Source organism: Barbus barbus, assembly GCF_936440315.1.
Source record: "Barbus barbus genome assembly, chromosome: 9".
Taxonomy (NCBI): Eukaryota; Metazoa; Chordata; class Actinopteri; order Cypriniformes; family Cyprinidae; genus Barbus; species Barbus barbus.
Window position 1 is genome coordinate 12,140,380 of NC_136737.1, and position 25,987 is coordinate 12,166,366.

General features: G+C 35.4%; 1 protein-coding gene across 2 annotated transcripts; it reads right to left on the reverse strand.

The window, feature by feature from the left end:
* Positions 1–95: 95 nt before the first annotated feature.
* On the reverse strand, positions 96–25,109 carry LOC306874722 (coiled-coil domain-containing protein 50-like). Of its 2 annotated transcripts, XM_079424937.1 has the most exons (12): positions 24,799–25,086; positions 19,760–19,822; positions 14,063–14,192; positions 10,068–10,158; positions 9,724–9,820; positions 5,005–5,814; positions 4,593–4,717; positions 4,466–4,510; positions 4,259–4,363; positions 3,393–3,487; positions 3,206–3,309; positions 96–3,131 (listed from the first exon to the last, which is right to left on the reverse strand). In XM_079424937.1, exons 1-12 carry the CDS (start codon positions 24,845–24,847, stop codon positions 3,112–3,114), a joined length of 1,734 nt encoding a protein of 577 aa, XP_079281063.1. In that variant the 5' UTR covers positions 24,848–25,086; the 3' UTR covers positions 96–3,111. The 2 variants fall into 2 exon arrangements, with proteins under 2 accessions (XP_079281063.1, XP_079281062.1); XM_079424936.1 differs by lacking the exon at positions 5,005–5,814 and having other exon boundaries at positions 24,799–25,109.
* Between the last annotated feature and the right edge of the window lie 878 nt (positions 25,110–25,987).

The following is a 25,987-nucleotide window of genomic DNA, read 5'->3' on the forward strand; positions in this document are numbered from 1 at the left end:
AAAATAAATAAATTACATTCCAAACAGACATACAAGACCAGGTTATGACCAGTGCGTTATTTAAATCAGATACAAACACACTCTGACGCAAACATACCCTTTAAAAGTCATTTATTTGGTATTTACAGTTGGCCAGTGGAAGCTATGAGAATGTGCAGGATACAAACACTTTCGCCGGTCACAAAACGTTTCCAGCAGCAGCTGATTGTAAAACAAACTGGCATGGACGTCGTCATCGTACGTTGAGTGAAAAATGCTCAAGTCTCTGTCGCTCGGTCACACACGCATACATTTACAACAGCATATCAGGTGCTAAAACTTCAGTTTGTTTGTTTACAGCCTCAAGTAAACCAGTTGTCTGTCCCTCAAATCACATGACCATCAGATATTGACAATTCTACAGCAATACTTTTTTTTAAATCCCTGAATGTTGAATGACATTTGGCACAAAACCCATCCAGCCAGTTAGTATCAGAATTGTAGAGTACAATTATGTTTTCAAATACTACGGTGCACCGTGATATGCTCTAGATTGACACAGCACTGAAAGATATATATGCACATTCATCACTAAAACACACGTAAAGTGATTCAAAACTGATTCAGTAATACAATTCCACAAGAAAATGTTCTTAAATCACCTTTTAAGCATAGCAGCATGACAACAAGATATTTTCCCTACTTGTTTATTGGACGCATTTCATGCCATGGCTTTCATTGGAATGCACCGACATTAGCATATTGTCACTCTCCAGAGCAAAAGATGGGAACATTCAGCACTAGCGATCGAACACTGGTCTTATAGAGGCACTAATGCGATACAAAAAGTAGCTGCTGTCTTTAGTTGTATCTGTACAGGATGCTACATGTAGCCCGCACAATCATATTCCCATTCCCAAAAGCCAAGCGGAAAGTAATCCCCTTAAAACGCATTTTGACAGGAATATGGAATGTAAGCGATGACTGATCAGTAAGAAAAGAAATAAATAAAAACGCCCTGATAGAGTGATGAGCATATGGCACTTTCCATAAAAAGGGTGCAAAATTGGTCTTTTTCAAGCAATAAATTAAAAAAAGGAGTACTTGGGAGTAAACCATTGTATAAGCTAGATAAATTATTTTATAGCTGGCATTAAAAACAACAAATGACTATCACATCACACAAAAGCCTCATAATACTGTTAAACCTATTTTAATTACTAAAACAACAATTGGTTTTTGATGCCCAACTAGTGAGCACTAACCCAACTATAAATTAAGGCAAAATGTGCAACATGGTTTGTCTATCCTTTTTTTTTTTTGCTAGAAATAAACACTTGCCAAAAAAAACAATGTAATGTAACACAATGTAAACGACTGAGTTTATGGTGACAGACTTGCTTAAACTGCAAAAGAAAACTATACAAACCAAAGCAATAGAACAAACAAATAGCAAAGAAGAGCAATGCAAAAATAGATCAAATGAAATAAATGCAGTTGGAAAACAGAAAACAACCAAAAAAATCAAAGAACAATGCAATACATATAATAAACAAAAGCACACACAAAAACAAAGAAATGCAGTGGAAAACAGAAAGCAAACATAAAAGCAAAGCAAAAGTTGCACAATTATTTTTATTAATTTTTGCTTTATAAAAAAAAAAAAAAAAAAAAAAAAAATAGCATTTGGTACCAAATTAGCAAAATCCAACCAAATGATTTTTGTATATTTTTAATTCAGACTTTTTTTTTTTTTTTGTAATCAGTTTATTTTATGCTCTCTGTAAGAGATAAACAATTGCTAATGAGGTTTTGAATTTTTTGATTTAGACAAGTTCTAAAAGTTCCAAGTAAAAAACATTTTCACCGATCTTTTGCTGAAAAAAAAAAAAAAAAAAACATGCATACACGCGTATCTTTTTTTCCCCAAGAGTTTCAGGCCCTATTTTGTACTCCACTCATAGAAAGTGCCAGATAAATGTTTGCTGGTCAGTTTTTATGTCCCTGCTTAAAAGCAAGTTTGCCACCAAATGCAAAGCACTGCAAATCTGAACACTGATATATTAGCATAAATTGCATATGATGCAGCAAGCGAGAAAACAGTTTACGTCTGTGCCAACAGCAATGCTACTACATGCCTTCAAACTAGTATTTTGGAATTGTATTGAATTATAAATAAAACAAAAGTATATAAAAATAAAAAAATGAGTAGTAGAGATGTTAGTGGCCTTATTTTGGACAAGATTCATATAGACCCCATAAAGTTCACATTCAGCCAGCATGCACTTGAAGACTGGAGCATATTAGTAGGTCCTGAAGCACCTACGAAGAAGATGAGAGAATCGCTACCGACACTGCAGGTGAAGGGGGAAATATCACAAAAACAAAAGGCACCCGAAGGCGGAGCGCCTCGAACCCTAGCTGTACATGAGCCTGCCGTATGAGCAAAGAGTCTCATGAATGATATGAAGGCAAAATGAAGCAGCGCTGACAACCTCACCTTGATACCTGCTTCTTAAGACATGATCTTAAGATATGTGGAATTTTGCATTTGCAATTGGATCGCTCCTGGTTTATGCTAACAGTCTCTTCAGACCGGGGAAAGGGTAAAGCAATCAGCAATTTAAAACACGAATCAAAAAATAAAATATATTCTCAAAACAATTAATAAATATAAAGCACAAAAGTGTGCTGTATATAAATTCAAGCACGTTTTCCGTTAAATAAAAACAATGTAAGTGGAAAACCGCTGTATCCTGAACTCAACATGGATTCAAGACGAAGCTTCATTATAGACGCCAAGAGAAAAGGGATATTTGAGAGAGCTGTGCAGTAGATCCCTTCCTGTCCAGTCATCCACAATAAGACAAGAACATGAGAAGCAAACAGGAACCGTCCCAGTCGCCCAGTAGTTCATAGCTCCAGGGTAAAAGACACTTTCACAACACGAAGAGACGACATCGGCTCATCTGATGCGATGAACCCAAGAAGGAAAAATAAAAAGTTAATAAAATAAAGTGTCAGTAGCTTCTGCCAAAAGCCTCAAAGTATTTCTGAATCACTTCTCCTCTACTGATTCGCAAAATAAAGGGCCGAAGAGACTCAGGATTGGACAGCAGTGGAGGCTTATGGTCACTGTCTGTAGTAGGCACCTAAAAGGAGATACAGACATATTTAAAAAGTTATTCAAATTTAAAGCATGATATCTCATTGGTGCTATGTGAACCTTTGTATGCCGCCTCTGGTCTTGATGGAGGGCGAGGGGAGTACGGGTCCGCATACACGTAGCTCGGGTTTATGTTCTCGTAGTGCTGTGTAGGAGGCGGCGGCCTGGAGAGAAGAACCGAGAGGAACATGAGACTCCAGCAGGACTTCTGACAGCGTGAGTGTGTTAATGAGTTGAGATGGGGTACCTGGCGGGTTTGTGGTTGTGTGCTTTCTGGTACTCGTCCTCTCTGATGCGTGGCTCTTCTCGTGTTCGTGGTCGTACTACTTCTTCTTGCACTGGCTAATGTGACAGAGCAGTAGAGAGCGTGTCAATAGTGTTGACAGGGTCAACATCACCAGGCCCACACGGAATAATGTGGATTTCAGCAGCATTAGCAGGTAATATATTGTCCATTTAACCCGCTTGAACAAGTGTCATATCTAATACATGAATTTCAAAGGCCTCTACATTAACACTACATTAAGAGTTCCATTCAAATTTCACTGACACTGTAGCAATATTCTTGCTACCATAATTTCAAAATCTAAATTACTATTAATATAACCATAAATTACTAACCTAAATATAAACTAATAACCATAAAATAATATGCATTTAAATAAACATTATAAATATTAAATATCTATACTCACTTATATTAACTGTATTGTAACTACACACTTATATCTACACATTTATATAGAACTTAGTTAAATGTATTTATTAATATTATACATTTAATATCTATTCATATTTATTTTGTCGTTAGAAATAAATAATTGCTAAAACAAATGCTTTAAAATTGCGTTCACAGTTGTATTTAACTATTTTTGTAGTAACAGAAAACAAAAAAACAATGTAACATTTATTAATATCTACTTATTTATTATTTAATAAATATAGTTAAATACATATCAACTAACAAACAATATACATTATTAATTTAAATAAATTAATATAAAAAAAATTATCTCTCTCCAAAAATAAGGTTTTAAAGGGTGAATCGTCACTATATTGACCGACCAGCATTCAAGAGCAGAACTACACTTAGTTAGAATGGATGTTGCTTACCTTATATTCCACCTCAGGCCGTCGTCTCTCCATCACTTGTTTCTCCTTATCTCTTGATTTCTTATACCCCCTTTTCTCTTCCTCCAATAGCAGTCGTGCTAATTCCTTAAAATAGTCACAAAACAAATTGTAAAAAAAAAAAAAAAAAAAAAAAAAAAGGTGAGCGACACCCCTGACAGTGAACAAAAACAACGAACCATACCATACCTCATCTTGTGCAACTTGAGCGGCTCGTCTGTCCAACTGACTCGCCTGTGTAAAAAGACAGTTACATTTGTGGATTACAAGTCACCAGTAATTACAACCAGGATACCTTTCTTACGACTCAAGATACCTTTATTTCTTCTTCCTGTAGCTTGCGTGCCACCTCCAAGTCTATGAGCTCCTGGTCTTGTAGGTCTAAGTGGGCCAGTCCATGTGTTGCCGCCTCCATGCCATATTCTCCTCGGGGCTTCCGACCTGCAGGGGCCATCAGAGGACATATTGGACATCCATGGTGAAAGCACAAAGAGCGACACGCTTAAACTTTTCACACAGAACCCAAGCAGCCATTTTTGGTTTGGGATTAAGAAAGGAATGATCAGAAAGGAAAGTTTCCCCAAAAATAATTTTAGAGAGTCCAACAAAGACGAGAAACCCAAATCACCAATGCACAGGAAAAAGGAAATCTTGACAGCACTCCCACCAACAGACGGCACTGCAAAGTCCAAGCAGGTTCACTTATACACATGAACCTTGGGCCATACCTCTCTCTCTGGGAGAATGACCAGGGGACCGACCCTCGTATGAGGGACCTCTGAGAACAGCCTCCTCAAACACCTCATTAGGACCTGACGGGAGCCTCGGCCTGTTCTTGTGATCCTCCCATTCCAGGTTTTCTTCTGACCATCCTCTAGTTGGGGCGAGGCCGTAATCATCCAGTTCTCGCTCCCTGCTTCTGTGCCTCCCCCTGTTCCCATCTCTGCCTCGTTCTCTTTGCCCGTCTCTGCTACCATGTCCATGGCCGTTTCGGTCCATCTCCCGGTCCACATTCCTACCCCTGTCAACACTGCTAAAGAGTCGATCTTGACTTCTTGTCCGGTTGAGATCTTTCGACCTTTCCTTGGCTCTCCGTCCATCCCATTCTCGTTCTCTATCCCTGATCCTCTCCTTGTCCCACACCTTGTCTCGACCGGCAGAGTAATCCCTTGGAGGCCTCTCCTTCCGGCGAACCACTGGCTCCATGTCGTCCCATTGATCTTGCTTCTTCCTTCTATGTGGTTTTGTGTGATCGAGATCGAGATCGAGAGGTTTGTTTCTCTCTTTCGGTCGTCGCTCAGGTGAGTCATACTCGTGGATCCTTCCCTTGCTCGGACTCTCCGGGTGCCTGGATCGGCCGAATTCAATGGGCTCATATTCCGGATATGGACTATGGCTATTGGGATCTCTTTTTCTGTCGGGCTCAGGAGAATCGTATGGGGAAAGAATTCGATTGTAGTCATGATTCTTCTCTTTTCTGTAACCCGGAGAAGCGGAACGGGGTTTTGGCTCTCGTCGGTCCAGTGGAAATCGAGGGGCTGTGTGAAAGCAAGTGTGAGGCAAAAGGTGGAGTGCAAGAACAAGGAGGGAAATTGTCGGGGTTAGTACACAAGGGTTAGTTTACAGTGGATGATGCAGGAAGTAAAATGGCACACAAGGCTTTTGTTGACAATTAGTACCAAGCCATTCAAATGAAAACGTTACAGCTAGGGTCCAAAATGAGCTAATGCCATGCATGCCAAGGTCAAGTAATTGGAGAACATTTAACTTGTATATTTAAGGCTTTTAAACTATTAATCTCATTTGAATATAAAAGTATTAATACATAATTTATTTAAAAATGTATTTATATTTACTTAAAAACATTTACTTATTTGGCAGCATTTTTTTTCTTTGCCATTTTGTCACTCATATACTATAATGTATTACAACTTTGTCACAAAAGCTGCATTTACACTCCAAGTCTTAATGCACAGATCTGATCTTTTGACCCGCATGTTTACTTTAGACACAACTGGTATCCAAATTAATTCCCGCATAAAATCATTGTTAGTGATCGCTTTACTTTGAGCATGGTATAACTTCGGGTTTCGAATAATGAGATATCAGATATGTATCGAAATTAAAATTCACATTCGGAAGTGGCCCAGATCAGATGTGAAACAATTGGTTCTTGTGCGGATGTTTGTGTTTACGCGTATGCAACAAATTTCGATTTGTGTTAGATGTAAGCAAAAAATCCGATTTTTTTATTTTTATTTTTTTTTTGTGCCAGTGTAAACAGCCAAAAACCGAATACCTTGTAGTGATTTAAATGGATTGTATGTGTCTCAACAGAGTTTTGCTGGAGAGAACAACAACAATGATAATAATAGTACTAATAATAACGATATACTTAATGTATTGTTTAAAAAAAGCAGTGTCTAAAAATTCTATTGTATTATAGTGTGTAAAAATTACAAATGGAAAGTGACTGGAAAGTGTATTTGTCATTTGGAGTGTTAATTTTGAATCCTGTTAAAAGCAACTTCAGTTTAGCACATTAGAAAAGCGTTTAATAAGGAGTAATATGTGGGTTGGGACTGAGAATGTTATTTTACAAAACAAATCAAACAAAAAAAGGGTCATGTCATTTCAAACAGTTGGCTGCAAGCCAGTGTTTCTCTGCAGCAAAATATACAAAATTCTTCAGTCTTAATGCCTTAATCCGATTTCTACAACCAAATCTCAAATTAGCGCACATGGTAGGCGTTTATAAATAGGCTTGTGTATTTTCGTCCACATTTATGCCAATAAACCAAGCCTTTCGCATTCGTTAACCCTCCTACAACTATTTCTTTATCACAGATTCATGCATTAAGGATTCAGATAAACATGTCTGATCTCCTCCCTAACATATCCCTGCATAAGCACAGCCTAGGCCTATTTGTTTGCATCCTGGCATGAGAACGGAGCCCAGCTATGTAGTCACAGTTCAAGAGGGAGAGAAAGAGATAAAAATATTCCCTGAGATGCTCAATCTTTTATGTTGTGCCCTGTAGGCGGGTGCTAATCTCTGTTTATCATGGCAGCATCCTTATAACATGAAGCAATGCATTACATGCTAAAGTTTCAGTCTTTAGGGTTTCGTTGAAACAAACTCTTCATTACACACCCATGAATGAGAGACTTGAGTGTGTTTAATGAGGCAAACAGACCCTACGGATACGATACCGGCTAACCAGCAGGAGACCCTAAACAAATTCAAATGATGGCAGGAGAGAACGATTACATAACATGTGAAAGCAAACAGTTCGAATGCAAACTGTGGCATGCAAGAGCAGCCATGCAGGGCGGGTTGAGTTAACCGATGCCGTGTTGACACGAACAACTTGCATGTCCAGTTTTGTAGCATTTGTCGTTAAATGGTAACCCATTACAAACGCAATATGGTCTGCTGGTGCCATTTTAGATCCTAATGTTTACTAAACAAACTTAAGTTGCATACTAACATGCGGTCAAGTTAGCTGATGTGGTTTAACTTCACAATAAACAGAAGTGTCTGGAGTGCTTGAGGGGTGAAATGCATGAAATGTGTATTAAAGTGCCCCTATTATGGGCAATGAAAGGTTCATATTTTGGTTTTGGGAGTCCCCAACAACAGGTTGACATGCATGCAAGATCAAAAAACACTTTCATTGTCTTATATGCATTTATTTTTACCTTATTTGCTCAACGACTCCCAAACGATTCGTGTAACAGTTCATTTTACCCCTCCTTTGCGTGACGCTAATCTGCGGTGATTGGTCCGGTTGGTCTCATTTTCATTTCATCTTGCCTGTAATGCCTGATAAAGCAGTGTTTGTGTGCGCAGTACTGCTTTGTATACAGTGTATTTTGTGAAACCGCTATTTTTACCGCTCCAAAAGCAGCACCTAGTGGCAAAGAATGAATTTGCATTTTCATTCAGACCAACGCCAAAAGACCAACAAGTGGGCGGCAATATGCTAATGTTTCATGTTGACGGCTTGGGATTCGTTTTCAAAACGACTCGTTTCAATGATTCAGAGTCGACTCTTTCTTTTGAGAGACAACAACTTTATACACGGTGCACTTTCAGATTTAAAACTTTGCAGGATGTTTTCATTCACTTAGAGCTGTGTTACACACTGCATGAAAGCTCATTTCCAAAAATCCATAATTGGGGCACTTTAATTATTGTAATTGCTTCCCAAGGCAAAGAGTTAAACAGGAAAGTGCAACGTACGGCAAAATTTGACGTTTGCACAGGATTGTCAAAACTCCAATGTCCTACTACTAGATGACTCTCATAATCAGCCATAATTAGTTTTTTTTATACAGTTCTTACATTTTAATGTTAGTATTATTAGATTCATCTTATAACATATCATTTTATAACATACACCGTTATATTTATGTATGCTAAAAATATTAAAATGCTACAAATTCAGTGCAAAACTATACATACTTAACCAATTATTTGTTTTGCAGTTTTTTTATGTCTATCTGTCTGTATCTATCTATCCATGTTATAGTTTATATATAGTATAGGATATATATAGTTTTAGTAATTTTAGTACTTTGAGTTAGTTGCATTTCTGTTTATTAAATAAAAAGTTTAAATTGCATTTAATCAAATGACAACACTAATGCATCCTGTACCCATATTGTTATATATATGTGAATATGAATGTCTATTTAGCTGGATTCAGCAATTAATTCACCCAAAATGTTAGTTATTTTAGTATTATTTATATACAACTTTATTTTTATTCATATTTGGTTTTACTTTAATTTTAGTGCTTTGCCATGTCTTTGCCATTTTAAAAGAACACTCCACTTTTTTTGAAAATAGGCTCATTTTACAACTCCCCAAGAGTTAAACCGTTGAGTTTTACCGTTTTTGAATCCATTCAGCCGATCTCCAGGTCTGGCGGTAGCACTTTTAGCTTAGCTTATTTGGTCATTTTTGAGCGAGATGCTAACGGTCTAATCAGATTCAATGATCTATGCTAAGCTAAGCTAAAAGTGCTACCGCCAGATCCGAAGATCGGCTGAATGCATTCAAAAACGGTAAAACTCAACAGTTTAACTCTAGGGGAGTTGTAAAATCTTCCTTTTAATGTCTTAACAAATTACTTTATTTCAGTTTTAGTAATTTGAGTACTTAAATGTAAACTTTCAGTTCAGTAACCAGATTCAAAAATTTATTCACCCAGAATTTTACTTATTTTAGGATTTATATGCTACTATATGCATCATAATTAGTTTTTATTTTCATTTCCACTTTTAATTTGAGTGATTCATTTCTTCGTGAATCAGACTGCACTGCTTGTGTTTGTTTTTGCATGCAACGAATGAAGACGCGTTTTGTCCTTGTGTTTCATGGTATCCAATGAATTCAGACTTCAAATTCGCAGACCTTCCTCCAAAGGGCGTCTACACACCTTTATCATCGTAGTACTCCTCCAGATTTCCTTCCATCTGCTTTTGCCGTTTTCTCTCCTCTTTCATCTCTCGCTCCTGCAGCTTCCGGGCTATGGCCTAGTTGAATGCATACAAACATAAATTCAGAAGAATAAGTATAGGAAACAAGCACCGCACTGCTGTAACAGTCATGGGTGTGGATACATCTATGATTTTCTTATGACCAACACACAGAGAATGTGAAAGTATGCATTCTCAAGTGTTACAAACACAATCACAATGAAGTCATGTGACTGCTGTGGGCATGGCTAAACCACAGCTGCACAGCTGACCGGCCCGAAGTGAGTGTGTGAATGGCTCTCACCGCATCTTTCTCCTCCTGCTGCCTCTGTTGTTCAGCCTGCCGGACCAGTTGTTCTTGAATCTCCTGAGCCATTTCATTGTCGATGCGTTCCCTGGCAGGACAGAGGGAAAGAAAACACTCGAGTTTACACACTGCGAGTTCTCACATCAGCCACAGTGGCTCTCACTTCCTGTGAGATGATGGTGTTCTTGGAAGACTGACAGCAGCGTTTGGTTAAATGGGTAACAAAGTAACTTATCTAGGGCTACAATGATCATAAATTTGTGCTAATGACTAACTGTCATAAATAAGTGATTTATGTTTTAAGTGCCTTAGGTAGTTGTCAATTATTCACATTAAAGCATGGAATCATACAAAACCCAATTTTGTAGTTTTTTTTATTTTCCTATTTTAATTTTAGTTTAGTTAATTAGTAATTGTGTTGTGCTTTTGGCAAGTTTAAGTTTTTTCTATGCCTAATTAGCTTTATTTTAGTTTTAGTAATTTTAGTACTTAAACTATTTCAGTTGGCTTCACTTCTATTTTTTTATTAAAGAGTTTAGGTTGCATTTAATATTTATATTTCAGGTTTATTTTAATTACATATTAAATCGTTTTTAGTTAATAACAAAGGTTTTGTAAATATAGCACGGGGTAGAACATTAATTTGATTTTATTATAAAGTATTTACAAGCAAAATATTGACAATTAATTTAAATCAAATAAAATACTAACACTCCTACTACTACTGCTACTTATAAAAATAATTGACTTATAAACTGTTAAAATGTAATTGATCTTAAATAAAGGACAATCTGGTGTCTATCTTATATTTCTTATATTGTTCTCTACACAGGACTGGGAGATTAATTCAAGATTTTTATTTGTCACATACACAATTATACTGAGTATATCCAGCAGTGAAATGTAGGTCAGGAATGAAATGTAGCTCCAAGGACAGTGCAATTATATAGAATACAAATATTAAGAAAAAGTAGAAAAAATAAGAGAATAAAATAAAAAGATAAAAAATATAAATATAAATGTGCACGTCAGTATGTTGTTGACTTAAATAGTAATAAGAAGAATGTGCAAAAGGTTGTGCTGGGTATTTAAATAGCAGCATATGAGGTAGAAAAAAATTATGAATAGCTTATTGATATGGTGATATTTACATGGAGTCAAGTGATGTTATGACACAGAGTTAGAGTTTAGGAGCCTGATGGCCTGGGGGAAGAAGCTCCTCCTAAGTCTCTCAGCTTTTCACCAGTAATTAGTCATGTGATTACCATTCAGACAGAGTAATTAGTAAAGCAATCCCATTACAACCTAGCTATATGACTTAAAGACATGTTTAAGCAACACAAGCTTCTCAGTCAAGTAGCATAGAAGACAACAAGACCATTTTTAAAAGAAGTGTTTTGATCACCAAAGCTGCATTTTTTTTGCGCTCAGAAAATACAGTAAAATCAGCTATATTGTGAAATATTATTACAATTTTAAATAACTGCTTCCTATTCCTATATATTTAAAAATTTAATTTATTCCTGTGATGCAAAGCTGAATTTTCAGCATCATTACTCCAGTCTTCAGAAATCATTCTAATATGCTAAAAAATAGTTGTGCTGCTTAACATTTTTTAGCATTAGTATTAGGGGTCGACCGATTATCGACCTGGCCGATTATTGGCACCGATATTAAGCATTTTTATGATAATCGGCATCGGTCATTTTCAAAACCGATGTGCCGATAAAATTATTTAATTATGAAACACGCTATTTGGCTCTGATGCAGCCTGTCGGAACTCACCACTCTGTGGCCTAGAGCAGTCTCCGCCCACCGCGCATCTGATTTGTTGAGAGTCAGGAGTCCGACCAATCAACGTGGAAGACTAAAGGCGCTCTCACACCGAAAGCGCTTGCTAACTGGTGCTGCTTCACGCATCAGTTCTCTCTCAAAGGCAGCAGCAGACGTTGCTCAAGTTGCAATAAATTACAATCCACTACACTGAAGTTGTAAAAACCTCAATATTATCTATTTATGATTTCCAAGATGGGGGAAACGCAGGGGAAATGGCGGAATCCAGTCATATGGAATTTACTGTATAACGCAGAGTCACGAAATTAGTCAAAGTTTGGATGAATTAATCAAAAGTAAGTCAGTACACTTAAATCGACTCATGATATGGACTAGCTGTAAACATTAAGCTGCTAAAAGACTATTTAAATATGAATTCTGCATGTTCGGCGTGTCTCTGTATATGTGAATGGCACAGACGCGCGGTTTTGACACACACACACACACAGGAGTGCGCGACACTCGCGGTGTTTTCCGCATCTGCCATGTCACTAAATGAGGACATAAATATATGAACATCATCCCCAGAACTGCTCTGAGAGTTACTTCATGAGCATTTGACTGTTTCGTTTGAGTAAAACGATCGTCATATCATACATGGGCTACAGAAACTTAAGAGGTCCTCATGGCAACCCGTCAAAATAAAAGTTCGGTTTATTTACTAATACTACTACAATTATTACAACTTTTGTTTAAAAGAACAATCACACAATACGCTATTTCTTACATGTTTTAATTTTAATAGTAAACCCATTTGTTTGCCAAAAAATAGAGTTCAACTCTCATTTGATTAAAAGATAAATTAAATTGATGTTTTATGTCTTCATTTGCACTGCTCTGTAAATAAAAACTAATGGAAATTACTGTCACATAGGCCAAGACTAAGATACTGTCACATAGGACAAGATTAAGTTACTGTCACATAGGCCAAGATTAGGATGACGGAAATTGGGACATTTCAATAGGCTATTGAACCAAGTGAGCCTATAACAGGCTATTAGTGTTATAGTTTCATTAAAATAGTTGCGGTCTTCTTCGCAACTTCTACAATGGAGCTATGAAGACAATTAAATTATTTACACGTATTATATACATTGCACTTTTTAAATTAATCAATTGATGTGCATTAGATGATGAATTGAATAGTCACCTCTTGTAGGTTATGATTTAGTCAACCGAAAATAATTAATGAAGAATTATGAGAGGTTATGCTATTACACATACATTTCTAACATGCAAATTATTGATACATGCAAATACTTACATTTCCCCAAGCTGTTTAGCTGTAGTATTTAGTAGTCATAGGCTTAATCATGAAGCATACAGTGGCCCCACTTTTAACTCTCTCTTTATATATTACCCTTATTGTAGATGGATGCATGGAGGAAGACAAGAGTAAGAAGTGCAACCAACACTAGGGAAGGCCGTTTTTGTCAGAACCTTGTTATTCTTAATTTTGACATTCATTTTCATTTTTACACCAGACATATATATTGGTTCAATATATCGGTTATCGGTCTACTTGGTCTGTAATAATCGGTATCGGCCCTGAAAAACACATATCGGTCGACCCCTAATTAGTATTCATTTCTTTAAAAAAAATCCCAAAATACTTGTCTTAAAATCAATAACAGTATCTTCTGCTAACACACTAACTGCAGTATTTGAGCGGTGGAACGAGTCTCCCCTCAGGCTCACGGGCCTCTCGCTCTGTCCCGCTCAAACTCTGATGATAGCATCAGCTCAGAGACCTTGAGACGTCGCCTAGCAGGAAGGAACACTTTATCCACATGAGCCATGAGCAGAAGTCAAAACATTTTACTGCCACAGTACACTACGAGACGACACAAGGCCAGACTCCATATTGTTTTTGCATGTGAAGCAGAGACACAGCTTTACACAATGTCAACAATCTGAGTGGCAACAGCAGTTATCAAGGACTGATAATGCAAGTAGACACTCCTACAACAGCTCTTATCTCAACAGACAGCAAAACAAGCAGGACTTCCCAACTGGCTCTGCAGAGACTGATACTGCTAAGAGTTTGGGAAGATATGGGAAAAGAACGACCTTCCTCTCCAAACAGGAAGAGTACAGTTTGATCTCTAGGTGATCGGCATCTTTCTGGTGTCTCGTGGTGAGGGTTTCAGGTGACTCACATGTGGCGATGTTGTCTCTGGCTCTCGGCTTTGGCCCGCTTGTCCTCTTCCTCCTGCAGAAGTTTGGCCACCTGCAGGTCCTGCTGCACCAGGCGGCTCTTGTGGACATTGGACGCCAGGTGGCTCTCGACTGGAAGAGGAAAGGAAGAGAAACCTGGTGTTTAGATGCTCACTTCGAACCATGTCTAATACAAATAATTTAAACAAAACGGTTGCCCTTTATTTGACAGTACGTGTACTTAGATGTACTTACAGCGTACCTAGCTAAGAAAGTTCTGGTAATACCTAGTAACTACATGGGGTAGGGTTAGGTTTAGGGGTAGGTTCAGGGTTAGTACCTAGTTATTATAATTACTATAATAAGTACATAGTATGTACATGAGGAACAGGACTGTAAGGTGCTACCAACAAAAGATATTCCAAATAGCATGTGCATTAGTTTTGAAATTAAATACTGTGTATTTAATAATAATAATAATAATAAATTAAATGAAACAATACTTCTATTACTACTAATAATTTTTGTAATTATTTTTATTATTATCATTATTTTTATTAGTAGTAGGAAGAGGAAGAGTGGTATTTTGTATTATATTTTAAATATTTATTACTACAAAACCATAATAATTACACTGTAAAAAGTGATAAGTTGACAACTTAAAAAAAAATTGAGGAAACCCCTTGCCTTAAAATTATCAAGTTAAGTGAATTGTCAGGTTCACTGAACTTATTCTTTTTTAATTATTATTTAAATTTCCTCAATTTTTTTAAGTCAACTTATCACTTTTTACAGTGTATTATTGATAACAATAATACTATTAGTCACTTATTATCATCATTATTACTGACTAATCACAAAATTAATTCAAAACTAATTTAGCAATTTAGTATTTAGTAAATTGTTTACTTATTCATATTAATGTGTGTGCTTTAAAACATTTGTGCAAAACTGATATTTTCACCAATTGTTGTAGTTATTAATGTTATTTTATTATTAGCAGCAGTAGTAGGATGAGTAGTAGTGGAATGTGTGTTATATTTCAAGTATTATTATTATTATATTACTACAAAACATGCAATACAATTGATTATTAATAATACTACTATACTAAAAATAATAACAGTGGAATAATCTTATTACTATTATTATTACTGACTAAAATAATAAATAAAATAAAAAAACTAAAGCAGCAATTTATTAATTATTCAGTCAATTGTTTACTTATTAATATTAAAAATTATTGGTACTGTAAAACATTCACAAGACTGACATTGACATTGATTTTTCAGAAAACTCATTACATTAATAAATAAACCACTGAATAATAAATAGTAGAATTTAAACATTTTAATAGTGTTTAAATAAAATAAAGTGCACGTATATAATTTGATAAAAAATGTAATACATTCATAACTACTATTATTATTAAACAATATTAAAATTCAGTGAAAGCTACCAAAACAAAATAAGAACAAATAACACATTTTTTGGACATAATTTTTTTGTAAAATTAGTAAAACAATTGTTATTGACAATTGAACAAAAAAACTGACAATTCAGTGCCCATGTTAGATCATATATAATATGTCATCCATCGCATATCACATATCGATATCCACGTATATTAGGACATGTTCTGAAAGGCTGCGTTACGTCGACAAGGCATTAAATCGTAGACACTGACGCAATTCTAGCTGACACAGTGCATCATCTTCCCAAAGTCTGAACACTTTTATTGATCCTGTGGCTGAGAGCGCACGCTATTTTTAAGAAAGAGCACCAGAAAGAACGAAAAGCTATAAACTGAAACATTTGTGTGATGGATATACCTGATGTCAGTCAAGCTAGCAACATTTTTTTTTTACAAGGAGCTATTTTGAACGTTAAATAAAATCGAGAACGAGGCATTCTCTGGCTTTCATTCACTGAAATTCTTTCAGCTGGGACGGTTTAGCAGCATCTGCCAGCGCGACATGTTTCTCTTACTTGCATGAGAGGTCAGGCCTGTTGATTCAATGGTTAAAGAAGCTGCTTTGTTCAGTCATATAAAAGCTCTGCAGTGTTGCTATTGTTAACTAAATCTAAAACGATTAAAATCATCTTCATTAACTAAAATAAAGCTAAGCTGATATAAGATGCATCAGATGAAAAACTTAAATGGAAAACCTAAAAGAAAATTAAAAACGCTGCCTTGGCAACTAAATGAAATAAACAGGTTGAAATTGAAGATCTAAAATTAATAAAACTACCAAAAAAAAACCCTACTGCAGTGTTGTTATTGTTAACTAAGTCTAAAAATAAAACAATTACAAATCGCTTTTTGTTAATTAAAAAGCTAAAATGAAAAAAATACTACATGAAAACTGAAAGCTTAACGAAAATTCTCCCTTGGCAACTAAATAAGCTGAAGATCTCAAATTTTTCAAACTAATTAAAATAAACGTTATTATAAACTAAATACATCTATAAAACATTAAAAATAGTTTAACTGAAAGGTAAAAAAATTAAAATCAATGAAAAACTAAAATTATTCAAACTAATTAAAATAAAAAAAAAATAAAAAAAATCAAGTTGAACAGGAATATAAAACATTATACATAAAAATGAGTTAATTTAAAAAAAAAACTACCTAAATCCTAAACTATGACTAAAACTTAAAAATTGAAATGAAAACTGAAATAATGCAAAATATGAATGAATACTATGCTAAATAATACTATAATAACTCTGCTCTGCTGAAATAAAAATAACCAAAGTTGGTTGATGTGGTTAGATTTTTAAGGAACTCTCATGGGTTCATTTATAGTATTGATTAAGCAGATCAAAGTTTTGTGATCACACAGAAATATGGATTTGCTAGAAGACTTCTGAATAACTGAATTTCACAAGAGAGAAGTTGTTTCTCTAACACCTACCCGCATATCAGCTCTAAAACAGGGAGTTTTCATAACTTTCCAACACCATAATGTTGAAAGAATCTGCTGTGCCTCTTCAGGATAACACAATCAGATGCTATGTCTTTAAGGGATAGTTCACCCAAATACAAAAACTGTGTAATTAATTACTCACCCTCATGTCCTTCCAAACGCACAAGACCTTCATTCATCTTCAGAACACAAATTAAGATACAATCCGAATTCCGGAAATGTTGGGACGTTTTTTAAATTTGAATAAAATAAACTCAAAGACTTTCAAATGACATGAGCCAATATTTTATTCACAATAGAACAGAGAACATCATAAATGTTTAAACTGAAATATTTTACACTTTCATCCACTAAATGAGCTCATTTCAAATTTGATGCCTGCTACAGGTCTAAAAATAGTTGGGACGGGGGCATGTTTACCATGGTGTATCATCTCCTCTTCTTTTCAAATCAGTTTGAAGACGTCTGGGCATCGAGGTTATGAGTTTATGGAGTTTTGGTGTTGGAATTTGGTCCCATTCTTGCCTGATATAGGTTTCCAGCTGCTGAAGAGGTCGTCTTTGACGTATTCTTTTGTGGTCGTCTTTGACGTATTTTTCGTTTAATGATGCGCCAAATTTTCTCTATAGGTGAAAGATCTGGACTACAGGCAGGTCAGCTTGCATGTTTTGGAAGGCACTATGAATGCTAAAAGGTATATAAAGGTTTCAGAGCAACATATGCTCCCCTCCAGATGACGTGCATTTCAGCAGGACAATGCAAAACCACATACCGCAGCTATTCAGGCTTCGTAGTAGAAAAGCCCGGGTGCTAAATTGGCCTGCCTGCAGTCCAGATCTTTCACCTATAGAGAACTGTTTCGTTCCTGAATGAATCAACTGTTTAAATGATTCTGTTCAGTCGCAATGACTCACTTATAAACAGTGACTTGATGCCACCTACTGGTGGTTCACGTTTACAGTATTTTTTTAATAATTTCAAATATTTCAACGTTTTATGAATCAAAACATTATTTATTCATTTGTAACTGCAGATTAAAGCATTCCATGTCCCTCAGAGCTGCATTAACAGTGGGTAAATATATCTATTCCACTTCAGACGCAGCTTCTGTGTTTCCTCTGCATTGCAAAGATGAATTTTGTTGATACTGATTTAATTTGTTTGGTAACAGCGCAAATGTCTTATACTAACTGTCTGATTAAATTGAACTCTTATTTTTAAAAAAAATCATTTAAGTTTGAAAATTCATATATAAAAAAAGCAAATATTAGCATTTTAAGTTTAATATAAAAATTGTATTTGTAATTAATACTCCCCTTTTATTTTAAAATATAACAGTATTATCACACTGTATTTTTTTTCCCATTTTATTTAAAAAGAAAAATCTAACTAAATAAACTAAATTTGTTTTGTATAACCGCAATAAGTAATTATATTTATAACTCAATTATAATTTTTTTTTCTCTCCGGGCAAGTAACTTTTATACTCTGACAAGTAAATGACAAATTTACTTGTCCGAAGGACAACCACATGAGAATGCTTAATGTCAAGCCCTGTTCTCTATGTTCTATTGTGAATAAAATATTGGCTCATGTGATTTGAAGTCTTTTAGTTTACATTTTATTCAAATTAAGAAAAAAAAAAAAAAAGTCCCAACATTTCCGGAATTCGGGGTTGTTATTTTTTTTTATTAAATCTGAGAGCTTTCTGACTCTGCATATACAGTAACACAACTGAGACGTTCAAGGCCCAGAAAGATAGTAAGAACATCGTTAAAATAGTCCATGTGACATCGGTGGCTCAACCATAATGTTACGAAGCTACAAGAATACTTTTTGTGCACAAAGTAAACATACATGCATCGTGGTACTGTCGTGAACGTGCAACAAAGACTGACACTGAAGAGAAGAAATTGTTGAAAAAAGTTGTTATTTTTGTTTTCTCTGTGCACAAAAAGCATTCTCGCAGCTTCATAACATTACGGTTGAACCCCTGATGTCACATGGACTATTTTACCGATGTACTTGCTACCTTTCCGGGCCTTTAACGTGGTAGTTACATTGCAGTCTGCTCTCGGATTTCATAAAAAACATCTTAATTTGTGTAATACGGGTTTGGAACGACATGAGGGATAGTAATTCATGACTGAATATTCATTTTTGGATGAACAATCCCTTTAAGGAGTCATTTCATTAGAAAGACTGTCCATTGTCAGTAGTGTATGAATCATTCGAATTCGGGACGTCGGCGCCCTGCCCACGAGGCTATTGCCAAAGTCACTTTAAAACTAAACAGCTTTCTGTTGGGTCAACACGGGGAATTTGCGTAACCAACTTGAACCAGTCTACTTGTGGAAACTAGTTTCTCCCTCACATGAAACTCCCAAATGCGTGGATTCCCATTGAAACGGATTTCAAAAAATTCACCAAACAACAGTAAATGTGACCACACATTCACCATCTTGTCCTCAAGAGACCTTTGTCTTTTTCAACATAGTTTCCTCATATACAAATGCTAATAAAACCAATATGATGGCATGTGTGATCTGTGGTGAAGGTGTAAAACCTCACACTGCAGTTAAAAGGGGAAGATGCTGAGGTGAGTTTGGACTTTTCTTTCCACTGTCATTCATTTTTATGCTCTGCTCTGATGGGGAAACACTGTAGTGGCTTTGAATGACTCATTTGGTCTCAACGAACAACTTCAAGATTACAGGTCATAACTTTCCATGCATTAATGTTCATATAAGAGGGTATGAGAGGACTTACTTTCCTGTTCCTGAAGGTTGTGGGCCAGACAGTGGTCTTCTAGCACGGCAAAGTCCCGGCACACTGCAGATAGACAGAAAGAGATAAAAATCAGGTTATTTACTGTTAACAAAGAGCTACGTCATAGTTTTAACCCATACAGGAAGTTTTTTAACACTATAGTAGCAGTGAAAGCTATATTCATAGCAAAATAAATGAATACATAAATAAATTTAAAATAAAATAAAATCCCTCATGAGCAGTAAAGGCTGTATTCTTGGCAAAAAACGAAGAGAAAAAAAAAGCCATACATGCAGAAAAGGCTATATGGCAAAAAATAAAAGACTAACATTTTTTTTAAAATGCCAATACAAAACGATAAAGACTATTTATGGCAAAATGAAAGATAAAATAATAAAAAATGCCATATGAGCAGTAAAGGCTATATTCCTGGCAAAAATAAAAGAAAATAATAAGAAAATGGCATATGAGGAGTAAAGACTTAATTCATGGAAAAAAAGAAAGATGAAATAATTTTTAAAAATGCCATGTGAACGATAAAGGCTATATTCATGGCAAAAATAAAACACAAAATAATAAACAAAAGAGCCATATAAGCAGTAAAGACTATGTTCATAAATAAATACATTAAATAATTTACATTTAAATAAATGAAATTAAATAATTTTAAAAAATGACAATACACAGCTCAATTTTGACTTTTTTTTTAATTTAATATTTAAAACCCTTTTAAAATCAACTTAAGCTTCCAAATATATATCTATCAAAGGATGCTTGTGCTACAAGGTAAACTTTTTTTTTTTTTAAAGAGGAAAACAATTCTGTGGAAATTCTGTGGGGTTTGTATAATACGTCTGAAACTGCAGCGCAACCGACCATTATCACCTCAGTTATAAATACAACCCGAGAAACTGAAACCATGTCCTCCGCATCCGCCCTTTAACATCCTCTTATCTGCTTTTTTATGTTTTCTTTAGGCCTGTTTCTGCACCTGGCAGCCTCCCAGCTGCTTAGACACACTTCAAAACGCAGGTGGAGAAGCCATGAAATCCATGCACCACCTTAATTCATGACTGATAGCGCAACAAATGCCTTCAAGCCTCTGATACAAGCGCCGCTAACCTAAATCAGATAAAAGCAACTTCTGCATTTCAGCCTACAAGGAAAACTGCGCTACTATTTCTGGGAATCGAGCGTGAATAATATAACCAAACTCCAGTTTCACACTGTGTGCTACAGTCGTGAGGGAATTCAATGGCAAGTTTAATAATGTGAAAAACTGTTGGTGTAATCCTAATTTACCTAGGAATTTTCCAGTGTCTGTATGTTTAGCTGAGGCGAGACGAGGATAAGATTAATCACTGATCTACAGAAGTGGCTTAAAGTCGTCGTCCATCTGCTGCTGATCTTGAGCAGAAGAGCAGGATATTCATAGTGCTAAACGAGGAACCAAGAGCAAAATTTACATTTCGTAAAATATCCTTTGCAGTCTACTGGCTGGTGAAGCCACATTATGATATCTCAATGCCCTATCTGACAGGATTCGGAGAACAGCTGAGTATCATTTGGCAGGAGGAAACAAGAAAGCACCGACTGAAAATAAGCATCTTGGTGCTGACTGTGCATTTACTATAGGCTTCATTTCCTTATGCATGGAGCCTATTTTAGGGGTTTGGAGGCCAATTTCTTGAACCTGTGCTGCAGAACCTGTACTGGAAACGTTTTGAGGTTATATGGCGAAGTTATGTGGCTTATCGTTATGAGAAACCTGGATTTATGACAGTTAAATATTAGTGGTAAACTGATATATATATATATATATATATATATATATATATATATATATATATATATATATATATATATATATATATATATATATATATATATATATATATATATATATATATATATATATGGGCCAGGTTGACAAATTTGAGATAATGTTGCTTTTCAATGTTTTTATTGAGCGAATGGAATATATATATATCTTTTAAGAAGTTTGGGTCGCTAAGACTTTTTAATGTTTTAAGCGTCTTCTGCTCACCTAGACTGCATTTATTTGATCAAAGATTCAGTAAAAATAGAAATAGTTAAATATTATTACAGTATTTTTCTATATGAATATATTTTAAAATGCAATTTATTCCTGTAATGCAAAGCTGAATTTTCAGCATCATTACAGTTTTTAGTGTCCCATGATCCTTAAGAAATCATTCTAATATGATGATTTGCTGCTCAAGAAATATGTATTATTAATATTGAAAACAGTTGTACTGATTGATATTTTTGTTGACTTTTTTTAAAGGATCCTTTGATGAATAGAAAGTTCAAAAGAATGGCGTTCATTTGAAATAAAAAGCTTTTGTAGCATTTTAATTGACTTTACTGTCACTTAAAGATTAAAAATAAAATAAAACAAATCTAGACTACCGCATGAACTCAATGCATTACATTCTATGTTTGTTTGCTTGTTTTTAAAATTTATGGTAGAGAATTTATGGTAATTTATATCAGATTAATTTTACTAAAAACTAAAAAAAACAACCAATGAAAAGTGTTAACTAAATAAACAAATAAATATCCATAAATTTTTAAAAATTAAAAATAACCTTGTTTCTCACAGGGTTAGACCCAGTATAATCTAATAAAATATGTTTCTGGCATAACAGATTTTTACAAAAAGAACATGCTGGTGGATCTTCGCCTAATATTAAAAACTTGTGGGTGATACCATACACCATGAAATAAATACAGCCTAAAGTGACACAAGCAATATGACATCAATTAAAATGTCTGATTCATTAAGAATGATGATCCTCAAGGCACTAGAAAGCAGCACCCGAGCAGCGACTGGCAAACAAGTAACAGCAACACAAGGAAAAGCTGAAACCTCTCCAAAGCAAACACTAAACCAACGCTGAATGCATCCCAGGAGGTGTTAGCTAGGAAGCAGAAACAGCACATTTTCAAGCCTGCACATTTTCCAGGCAAACATCCCTAACGTCGCCTCCAAGAGCAAAAGAGCAGCTGCAACACAACAACAAAATGCTGAATCCACACACACGCAACGACTGAAAACAGAAACCACAAGGACATTCTTCAAGGAGAAGCTAACAGAAACTCGTGAGAAATGTGGTATGTTGCTCGTCTTCATCCTGTTAATAAGCTGAAAACATCCAGACGCACTTGTGCATAAACATGCACAAACTTTTATGCGGTACCAAATACTACCACATTCTGAAGTTTACAGTCGAGGCTTGCACTCAAATTGTTATGGCGATAATATAAAAGAGAAAAAAAGTTTTTACAAAACTTTTGGACCTGAATATCGGAGTAATAAATTTCCTAAATGGTTTCAATGATTCACAAGGCCTCGCATCTTGTGACCAACGAATTTCATACATATGCAGAGAGTCTAATGGCCAATTTCCACAAATATGGGACACTTTGTTGCATAAATGAGTTCTTTTAAGCATTAAAGACACAACGCCATGTTTGTTGTCGTGTAAACTAATAAGATATGTTTGATAAACTATATTACCCGTCATAAAATTAATCTAGCAAAAAAAAAAGTAGACATCAAACATCTTTAAGCATGTGAATTTGGCCTGTCCCACTATAGAGCTCTCAACCTTCAGTATTTAACTAAGCATTGTTTATTTTATATGAAAAATTACCTAGAAACCAACATTTGGTCCCCCATCCCCCAGTTAGAATTACTTAATGTTTAAAATAACTGCATTTGCATTTAAAGTAGCTCATTTTAGACCCATCAAACTCCTTAAAATTTGTGAATTTGGCCTATCCCACCTCAAAAGGTCTTAACCTTCTTGGTCATATTTAAGTTTATCTAGAAACCAACATTTGGTCCCCAATTAGCCTGCATTACTTGATTTTTGGATTTCAGTTCTAGATCAATAACTGAATATGAATGAAAAATGGTTTGTTTTAAATGCTTTAAACATCCTAAAATTGTTAACTTGGCCTGTCCCACTTAAGAGGTCTTAAAAAAAAAAAACAAACAAAAAAAAAAAACACTAGAAACCAACATTTGTTCCCCCAATTAGCCTGCATTATCATCATTAATCTTTACTTGATTTCTAAATTTCAGTTTAAAACCAATAAAAAAATAGCTCATTTTAAAAATAACTCATCAATCATCAATTAAATATATTTTCAAGAATGCTGGCAACCAAACCGTTTATGGTAGCCTTTGACTATTTCCCATACTATGGGTTCTTCAAAATATCTTCTGTAGTGCTCAAATGAAGACATAAACTCATACAGGTTTGGAACGACAAGAGGGTGAGTAAATAATAACACGATTTTCATTTTTGAGTCAACTATGAATTAAGTTAAAATTCTTTATTTTAAATTAAATAACTAGAAACCAACACTTGGTGCCCAATTAGCCACTGGCTTTTGAATTTAGGCTTCAGACCAATAATTGAATCTGAACCTCAGATACTATCACAAACTGGATTTGGGGTCTGTAAATCCTAATTCACCCGAAGCATCAAATGAGGTTAAAATCCTGCAAAGCTAATAACATAAGTCATCAACAGCTTGTGTTGCACCAGTCATCTTCAGTATGCTGAAGATATTCATGACTCTCACAACACGTGCCAGCATTCACACACACAGCAACTAAAACTAACGTCAGGCATCATCACACGCCATCTATTACATGATATTTGAGGCAAAACAGGCCTGAATTGAACCGCTTTCTCTTTCTATATATATATAGGCGTTTCTCAGTAAAGCGAATGGCTCTGTTTGACTTCTCCCATCAGTAACGTTACATTGTATAAAAGGTAACCAATGCATTGATTCAAAATAACAAGTTACCTTTAATTCACCTAATACCTAATTCACCTAATACATAATTCACCACAATGTAATCATATTTAATCGTTTTTGGCCCTTTTGAATAATCTGAAAGGCCGTGCCATTCGCCTGTGTATTTTAACGCAGTAACACACAATGCCTCTGAAAGCACGCGCACCATCATCATCTTCTTCTTCTTCTTCACTCACCCTCTTTAACGCCAGGCAGGTTGTTCTGATCAATACTAAAATCAGCCATGTCGTCGGCACGTAATGTTTCTCTGGGATTTCTGAAGGTTATTGTTTGACAGAGTGATGGCGGTCTCCGTGAGATAAATAAATCCCGATCGATGTCTTCGCTAATGTGTCGCTCTGATTGGTTTCTGTCCGTCCCTCCCTCTGTGCCCTCAGCAGATGAATACTGTGAGCTGCCTCTCTCTTCTACACACACACACACACAAATCACGAAGGAAAAGCTAAGCTCTCTCTGTGTGTGTGTGTTCTACGGATGGCAGGGCGGGACATGTCACGCGCGCACGCGAACAAACAAACACACTGAACCTGCGCAGTCCTCAAACACCTCCAGAAGTAGGCTGCCTGAATGTTTTGATGGCTACATATTTAAAAACCCTGTTACTGTCGTTGTTTATGTTTAAAATTCAGGCCAATATAAACACGCTGATATTGAATTCATTACTTTAAATCACAGTTACTTATGCAGTTAAAATGCAGTTACTTATTGTAATTAATTAATTAATTCATGCATTATAGGTTGTTTTTATGAGAGTTTCTATCAAATGGAAAATACTTTACTTCCAAAGTTTTCCTTTACAAAAACATCATTATAACACCAAAAAATATTTTACGATGAATAACATAGAGTACAATATTTGATGAAATATTATATATGTATACACATACATACACAGTGGAGGAACATATTAACTGATCCCCTGCTGGTTTTGTACGTTTGCCCACTGACAAAGAAATGATCAGTCTATACTTTTAATGGTAGGTTTATTTGAACAGCGAGAGACAGAATGACAACAAAAAAAAAATCCAGAAAAACGCTTTTCAAAAAAGTTATAAATTGATTTGCATTTTAATGAGTGAAATAAGTATTTGACCCCTTCACAAAACATGATTTAGTACTTGGTGGCAAAACCCTTGTTGGCAATCACAGAGATTAGATGTTTCTTGTAGTTGGCCACCAGGTTTGCACACATCTCAGGAGGGATTTTGTCCCACTCCTCTTTGCAGATCCTCACCAAGTCATTAAGGTTTCGAGGCTGATGTTTGGCAACTCGAACCTTAAACTCCCTCCACAGATTTTCTATGGGATTAAGGTCTGGAGACTGGCTAGGCCACTCCAGGACCCTAATGTGCTTCTTCTTGAGCC

Excerpts from the sequence above, each read along its gene's own strand:
- LOC306874722 (XM_079424937.1), bottom strand. The coding sequence starts at position 24,847 with ATGGCTGATTTTAGTATTGATCAGAACAACCTGCCTGGCGTTAAAGAG. Across the intron at positions 10,159-14,062 it reads CAGAGACAACATCGCCACAT|GGAACGCATCGACAATGAAA; the intron begins GTGAGTCACCTG and ends CTGTCCTGCCAG. Across the intron at positions 3,132-3,205 it reads ACCAGAGGCGGCATACAAAG|GTGCCTACTACAGACAGTGA; the intron begins GTTCACATAGCA and ends ATCTCCTTTTAG.